The 11,873-nt window shown below is 37.8% G+C and overlaps 1 protein-coding gene across 2 annotated transcripts in view; it reads right to left on the reverse strand.

Annotated features, from left to right (window-relative positions):
- Nucleotides 1-1,229, reverse strand: part of Iru (E3 ubiquitin-protein ligase Iruka) — a 30,319-nt gene extending 29,090 nt beyond the window's left edge. Inside the window, exons 1-3 of one of the 2 annotated variants that reach the window (XM_071593453.1) lie at nucleotides 1,100-1,229; nucleotides 410-508; nucleotides 246-322 (exon numbers count right to left, since the gene is read on the reverse strand). In XM_071593453.1, coding sequence (XP_071449554.1) covers nucleotides 246-322; nucleotides 410-508; nucleotides 1,100-1,177 — 254 coding nt within the window. In that variant the 5' untranslated portion in view covers nucleotides 1,178-1,229. The remainder of the gene's footprint in view (nucleotides 1-245; nucleotides 323-409; nucleotides 509-1,099) is intronic. The other variant, XM_071593454.1, reaches the window with a different exon arrangement.
- Between the last annotated feature and the right edge of the window lie 10,644 nt (nucleotides 1,230-11,873).

An 11,873-nucleotide genomic window follows, 5' to 3' on the forward strand; every position in this document is an offset into this window, starting at 1 on the left:
GAAGAGTATATTTAAAACGTCACCTAAAGGTGCCATTGCTATCAATTTTATATCACCATTGATATGAATAATACATGGAGAAATCACAGCAACTGATTCATTATCTTTAAGATAATAATACTTCAAATATTTCTTTGTAACATAAGACTACAGCTTAGGGCAGAGTAATAGTTCATTAGTGTAATGAGTACTTCCAGATAATCACATACAACGAAAATTAACACATCACCATAAAATATATTTACCGTCTTGACCGAGTACTGTCATTTGGCCTTGCACCCACTATGATATCATGCAGCTGCTCGAGTTGCTGAGTAAAAGCCTACAATGTAAAACAAAAATCTCATAGCAAACGATCATAACACACATTTTTAACCCATTAAGTATGGATAAGTTTAACCGTTCATACCTCTGAATTGTCCATATCTGAATCGCTTCCATCGTCACTTGTTTCCCTTGCTTCTAATTCTTCAATAAATCCAGAATTGCAATTCGGACATTTAAATTCCTAAAAAATGGAGATTAAGAAATTTATTGTTTCTATATAATAAAATATACCCATGAATGAACGCAGACCATTACATATGACCACAAACAATGGTAAGATTTTATAGTAACAACAGGACTAAGCACACATGGCCAACACCCCTTTGACAGGAACGGTTGATACAATTTCCGAGCTGCACTAAACCCTAAGAAATAACTTTTCAATCATACAGACACATTACATGCGCCAGGTAAATAGTAGGTTAAATAATATTCCACAGTCCAACATCAAAATGATTGAGTTTAGGATGTAAATTTGGTGACACTTCACTACTGTGGTGGCACAAATAATGCGGAGTAACAATACATTCCATATATTCGAATGACCCCATTGTGATTCATAAATACAAAGGGACAGAGAATCACCGTATTACAAAACTTTCATCAATAGGGATTAGCAAGCACAATACATTGCATAATAACAAACGTTGCATCAATGAAAAACTAACTTAATGGTTGACATAACTGCATCCAAATTCTTCGATACGAAGAAAAATACTACAAAATATAACGCAATAATAAATTATAATTTTCTGCAATTGCTGTTACTTACAGGTAACACTTGATTAATGGCCACATTGCATTGGTGACAAAAAAATCTTATCGCATCTTCCACTACTGCCTCCGCCATTTCCCACTATGATACAGTTGTATTTCGTTTAAGGCCAATGATGGCACTGCTTACTGGAACAAAAGACTACCGATATCCGTAAACAGCAAATCTGCGATGTTTTGAATATGCAATGTGTAGACGAAATGCATTTTGAATTCGAAATGCAGTCAATTATCAACAGAATTAAGTTGCAACAATTGAATGCTGAGCTAGTACAAAATTTTTCTGCAACGGAGACATTTCTTCAAAATTTATTTCTACGAGAGATATATGTGAGTAACTTACCGAGTCATGCAGTGAGCACGGTTTTTCAATATCAATCGGTAATTTGAAGATATTTTATGCCACAAAATTACGTGGCGCTGAAAATGGCTATTCGCTGTTGGGCTATTGTGACGTCATAATTCTGTATTAACTCGGAAACAGGGTAAACGGTAGCGCCGATTCACAGGCAGACCTCATAGTCAGGTGGTAGATATTCTGACAGTTAGTCAGTAGTAGTTCTGACGGAAGAAATATTTCGGCAAGCAATGATACAAAACAGCAAAAAAGGAATTTTTCCAAAACTACAATTTTTGCTGACTTTAAACCGAACTACAAAGTAATATGACCAAAATATTATTTCACCTTCTTGCCATCACCATGGATATGTAAGTCCGTTCGATGTGATGCCTTAAGCCTTGTGTTTTTGTAGCTCGCGTCCACGATTGAAACTATGTCAATTTACGCAATTGCCATAAGCTGTTTAATTAAAGAACAACCCTTTTTCGTAGAGAATATCAAAAGCAATTTTTTGCAAAAAATGAACGAGTGAATTCTGTTTCCTTAGGAGTAATCTCGCCTGGGAAAGAAAAACTCTAAAAATTAATTCGCCAACCGATTGTTTACCGTTACTCTCATAAGAACGGAGCGCCGCGATCAAGTTGTCGATCGGTCGCTAAGAACATGACGCCCAATCATACTTAAAAGTCGGGAGCACCTATGCTTCTGGCTCTTCTCATTCAGAAAGGGGACTACCATAGCCGCTGCAATAAAGTGGTGACCTGGGTATTGAATAAAATTTTATGTGGTATTTTTTAAAATTAATGACTCAGTTGTCATTGATCCGTAAAGCATCTATCATCATCAATATTTCCATCTTTAGTGGCTTACGGCAGCCCTAATTTTTGTTCTATTCGGTGTTTATTCCATCACCCCCCGACAGTAACTATGTTTGATGTTCCGCTTATTATGTCCTATGAACTTGTTTTTAGGTCTTCCTCGCGGGAACTTCCCCTCAATTCGCACTTAAATACAGTGCTCCCCTTTCTAACCAATCAATTAAACCTCATGGTATATCCAATCCATCTAGTTCGTTGCTTTCCATGTATATCATGCACAGACAAATATATCCATGTCTTCTCTGTTATCCATATTGTCTTTTCTCTGCGATAAACTTTCTCATTGTGTCTGTCCATTTTATCTTCAGCATTCTCTTCCGGCTTTGTCAGTTCACAGTTTTAGTTCCTATACCAAAGAAGGGAATTTCAGCGATATATGAGGAATACAGAAAAATAAGCTTGCTTTCATATGCAGCTAAAGTGGTCCATGGAATCATCAATAAGAAAATGGAGAGCAGGGTAAATGGGTTGAGTTCAGGGAAGGGAGAGGCACGCATTATATCATAGCAGTAATGTGATCAATAATTGAAAGGAACATAAGATAGAATCAGGATGTTTTCATCTGTTACATGGATTTCGAAGAGGTGTTTCATTCCATTAGCATCTTGGATGTTGTGGGATCTTGTATTTCTTTCTTTGAATGGTCTCACCAGGGTATAGCCTGTTTTGCTATTTCCCTTCTTCATGCTTCCATTAATGTCCTCGCAAATTGCTTTTGCATCTCGTTCTAACAACAATGTTGTCAATATTGGTATCTCGACTTTACCACAAGTGTCTTCTATGTCTGTTTATAATCTTCTCCTATTTGGTCGAAAGAGGGTGTTTGCAACTACCATTTTTCATCCATTACAGAATTTCATCTGTCTTTCTCCAGTGGCATTTTGTTTTCCAAATCCTAACTGTCCTACACTACTTCCCCTTTGGACCATGGCATTCCAGCCTCCCGTTACTATAAGGTTCTCCCTACCTTTCATCACCGACTGTATTATCACTGGGTCTGTAAGCTATCCCTTAAACTATTTGGTAAGGATATTAGGACAGCAAGTTTGGAAATAAAAAGAGAATATGACTTCCATGATGATAGCTTAGGTCCAATCATATTTGTGGTACAAAAAAGAAAATTGAAATCAAATAAGTTTGTGGGGATGTATAATATCCCTGCAGAACTACTTAAGTGTCAAGGAAATCATGGAAGGAAGATTTTTAATGGGTTAATTCATAGCATTTATGAAAGAGGAATTTCACTGGAAGATTTCGTCTGTGTCATTTCCCATCCGAAAAAAAGGAAGACAGAAATGTGTGTGGACTATAAAACAACAAAATTTTTTCACATGGAGCTGAAGTGGTATTTTGGATCATCTGTAAAAGAATGGAAGGAAAATGATTACTTAGGTATGATCAATAATTTTAATAATAATAATATATTTTCACTGTTTCATAGTTTCCAGTATAGTGCTGATCAGTTCAGGATTGGGAGGTTTGCATATGATGCCACAGCTGTAATTAGTGCACTAATAGTATGGAAATAGAACAGAATCGGAAAGTATTTGTTTGTTTCATGAATCTTCAAGGTATTAGACAGAGTAATTTGGTTAAAAGTAATGAATGTATTACAGAAGATAAAATATAGATGGGAGGGATAGGTGACTTATCCTTAACCTGTATGTCTCAAACTTCTCAAAAGTGCATGTGATGGATAGAGTCAGGATGGCACTATTAGGAAGAGAAGCAAGACAAGGATGCCCATTATCAGCTATGCTTTTCATCATATATGCAGAGGAAATGTTAAAACTGACATCGGAGGAACTGGAGGAGTGAAAGTCTGTGGGAAAGTCATGAAATCAGTTAGGTTTGCAGACAATCTACTTTAGTGAACTACTCAGCCAAGGGGTTAGAGCGCATTAGAAAATCTGTGTGATATGAAGATCAAAACAATGGTTTTTGAGGAGGAAGGTTAAGCTAATTGTTAAAATTGGAGAGCAAAAAACTACAGGAGATAGAACATTTACCTATCCTGGAAGTGTTTCAGGCTAAGGTAATCAAAGTATACGTTGTATGAGCATGAGAAGAAGAATTGATTTGGACAAAGAAGCTTTCATAGGTGGGTGGTATTTGATAACAGGGGAAGAGGTACTAGGCATAGTAGGGAAAAGAGAGAAATGTTATGAGAAAACTAAAGGAGATAGGGAAGGTGCATGGGGAGTATTTTGATAGTCGATTGAGTATTTAAGAATGTTAAAGACTGACCTAGGAGAGAATGTTAGGCAAGTAAGAGGGAGGGAAGGGCATGAGCATGTTGACTGAGATGAACAGAGGTGCATGTGAAATTGAATAAGGGTTTATTGTAGTGTGTGATCAGGTTGAGACTAAGAACTTCAGGGGTGTTAAGTTTATGTCCATTCAAATCTTACCTAGTAGTAGTTTTGAGGGGAGGCGACCGACAGCTGAGGTCATTTGCGCCATAGGGGATGGATAGGAAAGGATGAAGGGTGGAGAGAAACCCGGCGTCGGCATTAGCCTACTCTTTACGAAAGGTGCCAAGGGGTCCGCAGTTTAACGTCCCATCCGGTGGACGGCGTACTCACTCAAAGTGCCCTCCATAAAGTACTTCAAGTAGGGATCGAGATACCTCTGAAAAATATTCAACACTGCCGGGATTTGAACCCGCGCCCTCAGAGTGGGAAGCCAGTATGTTAGCCCCTGCACCATCTCGATCCCCTCAAATCTTACCTTAAACAATCTTTAATCACATTTGACATGCAATCACATACATGTAAGACTCGCAAACACCCTCTTTACAATCAACCCTCAAAGGCATTTTGACCACTAGTGTTACTTAAGCCCACAGGCCAACAAGAAATACAACCAAATGTTGAAAGAATAACTTAAGTAAATAAATATAAACTGAGCCAATTAACTAGGATAAATTAACTTCTTTTGATATGAAAAAGGCCATGTAGTTGATTCAAAAAGGGCCCATGGGGAACCAAAGTACTCCCCAAACATTGATTCACGAGAGCAATAACTGAAATGGGGGCTAATGTTGCTAAAATTGTCTTTTCAAGTTTTACATTGACAATCAAAGACTAATTTCTCTCTCTAAGTCCATGTATCTTCACTGAATAAATAAACTTAGCATTTTTTACACAAAAAACTTTATTATACTAATACCAGTTGCGATGCATAGGTGACATACTCGGGTACAAAATCTCATTTTTACTAGGAGGGGAGATGGGCTATGGAAAGAAATTTGCAGTGGGAAGGGACTGGTTAGGTCGCTGCCGCGTGGGGAAGGGGCTTGGTACAATGTGGTTGACGTGGGAGGGGAAAATAAATGTGTAGGAAGGAAAGTATTATGAATGGGGGGGGGGGAGAAAGACAAAGAGTTTACAAATGGCCCTTTATAACAGACAGTAAAACTTCCCAGAGAGGTAAGTATCTTTGAGAGATGTTTTCATTAACCAAAAGTGTGATAGTACGCTTTTGTTTTATTTCTAACTGTTCCAGAATGTCCATTTTTTGTTTCTTTTCCTCGAGGTTAAGTATGTCTGGAACAAAGTCACTGTTATGGTCCATCTCCCATTGGTGTTGGGCAAAATGGCATTGGTGAAATTCACATTCCAGAGATATAGCGTGTGCTCCTTGGGGTGTAGCTTGAATGATCTTCCTGTTTGTCCTATATAGACTGTGCTACAATCTTTACATTTAAGTTTGTCAATACCACTTTTTTCTATATTTACCACTTTGTCCTTGGTCATATTCATAAATGTTTGCTGGTTGCTTCTGTTGCTGCATACAATCCTAACTTTGTCTTTCAAAAATAGATTGACTATTTTCTCAGAGATCTGTCCTAATGTAACACCAATGAAATTTTTCTTACTCATTACCTTGGGATGAAAAATTTTGATTTCATGCTCTGATGGAGAATTTCTTCTTAAGCATTCTTACCCTTGTGGGTCGCGGTAGTCCATGGGGTAGAGCATTGGACTACTGACCAGAAGGCCCGGGTTCAATTACCGGGCAAGCCTCCCTGGGCACCTGCAGCTCCACCCAAGCTATGTGATTTTTCAGGTAGCAAATCTTCCTGGGAAACCATAACCGGCACAGGGAAAGGAACTGGCCCCCCTATCCTGATGTGTGGATTTCACACGCCGTCGGGCTTAGTACTGGGTGAACTCTACCATCACCTACCAAACCGACCTTCAGGTTGATTACTGTGTTTATGGTTTATTCTTACCCTTAAGTCCTGACTGTCTGTTTTTTACTGTAATAATTTTAATTATGTTAAGGTCTTTGAAAAAATTACATTTTGGAGGTGGAATCTTTAGCTATCTATTCAACATAAAATGAAATGCAGACATTTTTTGGGAAATATGGTGGCAGGAATTAAAGGCAATAACATAGTCAGTAGAGGTTTTGGTTGGACACAACTACCAAATAAACATCTCCTAACAAAACACAACCCCAAATCCTGCCCTTCAACAAGTCCTTCTTCATCTCTGTGTACTTCCTTCCACCCTTCATCCTGTCCAACATCGCTATCCTATTCTGTGCCCTTCCTCATTTGCTTAACATTCTCCCCTGTATTACAGTCTTCAACAATCCTCTCTCCTTGCTCACCATACCTAGCATTTCCTGGTTTGTTTTCATTTCGGTCCATTTTACCTTCTCCACACCTGCATTTCAAAAGCCTCCAATCTACGTCTATCCTCCTGCTTCATTGACCATGTTTCTGGACCAAACATAACTACGCTCGAAATCAGTTTTCATGAGCCTTTTCTCAAAACCCTACTCAACATCCCTGTCATCTACTTCCTCATCCTTGTGAAAGCCTCTTTGTCTAGTGCAAATCTTCTCGTTATGTCTCTTTTACTTCGAAAATTTTGGTCCAAAACACTTCCGAGATACGTAAACTGTTCTACCTGCTCTAGTTTTTGCCCTCCTATTTTAAAGCTTAGCTGAGACTGTAAACTTGATTGGCACAAGGTTTTCTTATGGGGGTAAAAATAAAGTGACAAGTAAGGGGAAGTTGGGAAACACGCACTAGGTCACTTGGGTGTGTTTGGGAAACAGTGTCCCATGTGTTCCACAATCACACATGAACAATGCAAAAATAATTAATAAGCAAACAAACTTACACCCACGCGATCACTAGGGTGTGTTAAGGAATAACAGTCACTCTCGTGGATCGCATTCTTACGCACTCAGGGTTTGGAAGGATATCACCTGTGCTCTCTGTTATGGTTCTTTTTAAGGTGGATGCATTCATAATGTCTTCCACAAAACAAGAAAATCCCCATCTCATTAACATCAATCAATCAGCAAGGAAAAAAAAATTAAGCTGTTACGTATAATTTTACACCACTTATCAATCAAATTATTACATATATTCCTTACATCTTTTCTTAAAAGTATGCACTCTGTTTGGAAAGGGCTCAAATAGTTTTGCAGATTAGGTGTTCCAATCAACAATGGTTTTATTTAGAAGAAAAAAAATTTTTTATTCGTTCTTTGTGCCCGGCATTTTACCTTGAATTTGTGGGCATTTTTCCCTATAAAATTTGGGTTCCCCGCCTCTTTCCTGAGATATGCCCAAGCTTTCTCCCCATCAGAATGCAGAAAATTCCACAAAGTCTGCTTATTTTTCTTCTACTTTGTAGAGGTTCCCAGCCCAGCATTTTTAACATGTCAGACACACTCTCTATCCTCCTACGCTTCCCATTTACATATCGGGCAGCCTTTCTTTGTATCTTTTCCAGTTTTTTGATATGTCCTTCTTCATGAGGGTCCCATAAAAGGGATGCATACTTTAAATTTCATGGTAGGTCGAACACAAAGGGTCAAATTAGGACAAGTGTATTCTGAAAAAACGAGGATAACATCGGGAGTCCCACAATTTATTTTCTACTGTATACTCATTAGTGTTTCCCAATTCAATCTATCAAAAGTCTTTTCAAAATGTATGAAACAGGTAAATACGTACTGATTGTATTTTTTACTCATCTCGGCAACATGCGTGCCTCTCCCTTTCCTGAACCCAAAGTTATCATCCTCAAAGTAATCATATGCCCGGCTCTCCATCCTTTCGTTGATGATCCTGAGAACAACTTAAGCTGCATGGGAAATCACAATTATTGTTCTTTAGTCCTCACATGATGTCGCCTTTACCTTTTTCAGATTAGGAACCAACACTGATCTCAAAAAGTCTTCTGGCCATATTCCTTCCTCATGAACTGATTCGTAACATCTATGAGGAAGGAATTAGGCTGGAATACTTAGTGAGATCAGTGTTCCTGTTCCGAAAAAGGTAGAGGCTACATCATGCAAGGACGATAGAGCAATAAGTTTGATTCCCCACGCAGCTAAAGATGTGCCCAGACAATAAGAATATGCTTTCTAGACTGGAATGTTCATAGGACATCAACCCTTGGAGATGGTTGAAGGTCAAACCTTGTAGAAATGTCCACATTTTTAAAAATTCAGCATCCAATTTTTTTGCTGGTGTAATTTTTGGAAATTTAACCGTACATATTCCTTATTATATTGTTTATGCAGTACTGACCCCTCAGTGCCAAAAAGACCTAAAGGGAAGCTGCACAGCTCTAGAGAATTTATTGAGGGCGAAATTACCCAAAATGGAAGTAGTTTGTAAATAAACAGTGAGTTTAAATGATAAAATGTTTGAAGAATTGGACGATTTTGTAGATCAAGGCAGAAATTTTGTGAAAAATGGTAGCTAAATGAAAAGATCACATTTCACAAAGATCACATGCCAGCAGAAATATTATTGAATGTTGAGTACATATATAAATAATAATGGTTTTCCAAGGTAACTACATTCAACATAACAATGAAACACCCTATTCTTTCTCTCAATTTATTCCTATGTCATATTACAACTAGATAATAAGGAAAGGATGCATTTTGATGTCAAAGCTTCTTCCCTCTCCTATCTCGCATAAGCCTGCTCTCCCAATTATTAGTCAAATCATGTAAACCTTACCAAACACACGTACTCTTTACATAAACACCATCCTTCTAGTATTACATGTGCTACTCTCTTCATTTATATATATACTAGCTGACCCGGCGAACTTCGTACCGCCTAACAATCAATGAACAGTTTAGTTAAACCATTTATAAATCAAGAACAGCTGCACCATTTTAATCATGCTTGACTTGTTATAATAATACCAGGAACAAAATTCAATAAAACTACAAAAATAAGTATTAAAATGGCTTGTCAGGTATAAGTTTTCTTTATTAAATATATACATGTATACATTTGGGCTTATTCTCTTGAGTCAAGCACCTTCATATATATAACATTATTTGTTCAGGCGCAAGAACAAATAAAGCGGATGGTTTATCAACACGTGAACATGCCACATATAATTGACTATGAGAAAATTATGGGTTTGCTAGATTAAGACCGCAAACACTCAACGATTAGCCTCGTGATTTGTTAATCGCCATCGATAATGCAACACGAATTGGAAATTGAATTCATTTAAACTCAAAGGGCATATTGGTTGGGATCATGGGAATCCCAGGAGTGAGAACTTCCTCATCTTTGAAATTTCCTTTGAGTATAGTTGTGTGAATCACATTGATCATCAATTTTTTTATCACCAAACGCATTCCATTTCATAGTTCTGGTTGGTTTAGATTTCGAAGCATCATGATCCCTGAGCCAACCTCTAGCTGTAAATTGTGTGGTGGTAAGCCAGGCACATCCAAGGAGTTTACTTCGTTGGTGTTTGTTACAAAGTCGATATATTTGAATGAATGCAGAGTACCAACGATTTGATTCTGAAAAAAGAAGTTTAAGTCATCCACATCTTTGTTCTTAGCCGCCAAAATTGCTCGCTCACTCAGTCATTTGCGATTTTTGTAGTTATCAATGATGTTTGGGAGCACTTTGTTGATGACTTCATCTTTCGTTGAAACGAAATTTCAAAAATTCCGATGAAATCAAATCAATCCGCACAATTTGTCAGCAGGAACACGTCCATTACCGATAGTCAAAAATTGCTTGGAGAAATCTTCAGCAGATGGATCGTTCAGCAATGCGACTCTCATGTTTGTAGTCAGTTGAAGTATCTTCACATAGTACCATAGATTGATGATTTGCGGCAAGCATTTATTTCATTGGCAGCAGTCAGAATGACTGCTGGTGTTTGGCGGAAATCGCCAGACAGCAAAATCAATGCACCATCAAAGCATCTTGAGTCCTTGCGCAGATCTTTCAATGTCCAGTCAAGGGTTTCCAATGCGCATTTGTGCTCCATCGTGCATTCACCCCATATAATTTTAGATGCTACTGAAATTTGGGCCATTGCAGACTGTTTCGAAATGTTACATGTCACTTGTTCAGAATCCAGTAGGTTTAAGGGTAACTTTAACACTGAATGAGCCGTACAGCAGTAATGTGGCCCTTATGCCAGAAGAAGCAACTGCTACTGCAATGTCCTATGTCATATGAAGTGTTCAAAAGCAATGATATGAGGAATGTCTTCCAAGTTCCACCAGGGGCATCCAGGAAATATAAGCCCCCATTTCCATCATCAATTCCTTCATTATTGTATCATATTCTTCCTTCTGTTGGGAATTCAGCAGGGATATATTCACTTGAACTGATTGGTCAAATTCATGTCGATCATATTCACGTTCCAATTCTCGATTAAACTTGTCGTTCATCCCACAATCTGGCACTGGCATTCTTAACTTCACCAATAAACTCACATGAGGTAACATATGTCTTCAGTCAACAGGAAAGCCTGGTTATGCATCTCCTCATTTACCGTAATATTGAGCTTTCTTGAACTTACGCGAATTCGATGTAAAATGTCTTCTGACATGTTATCCTTGTATTTGTTCCACTGTTCACGTGGATTGGATAGGAAGCATGCCGAATGGAGATAGCAAATAATGTGTGTATCTGACTTAGAGATTCAGAAATAGTTGCTTCAGCCATCGTCGTGTCTCAATGATTATCGTTTTTAAGCATTTCAGTGAAAATTGACAATACAATACGATATTTTAATGGTTATTCTGGGCTGAGTCGTATCGAAAAAACCAAGCATCATTAAAATCGATTCAGCCGCTCTGGAGTTATAAATGGTGTAAATAACACAATTTACGACTTTCTTTTATGTATATAGATAGATATCCATAGATGCCTGACTTTTAGTAGGCTATAGCCTCATGTTTCAGTGGTATTTATTACATTCATGATAATAGAGCCCCTTATTGGCCTGTATGCATATTTGCTTATTGCACCAGTGGTGAATTTTAAAATTAATCTTAAAACCATGACCCAAGCCTTTACTCAAGTCTTATAGTGGCTCTTACCCATGATTCTTCACATCAGGAAAGTGTGTTTGTGTATGGTATCACATACATATATACTCCTTCAGAAGTTAAGTAAAGGTTGAATCAAATCTGATGACAACCATATATTAAGGTTGAAGTAGTTCAATTAATGCTATACTATTGATGGTTTGAATTGGAAGCAATCCCCTGGACATATACATGGAGAAATGTATCCCAAA

Source organism: Hetaerina americana, unplaced genomic scaffold, assembly GCF_022747635.1.
Source record: "Hetaerina americana unplaced genomic scaffold, ioHetAmer1.1.p SCAF_6, whole genome shotgun sequence".
NCBI lineage: Eukaryota > Metazoa > Arthropoda > Insecta > Odonata > Calopterygidae > Hetaerina > Hetaerina americana.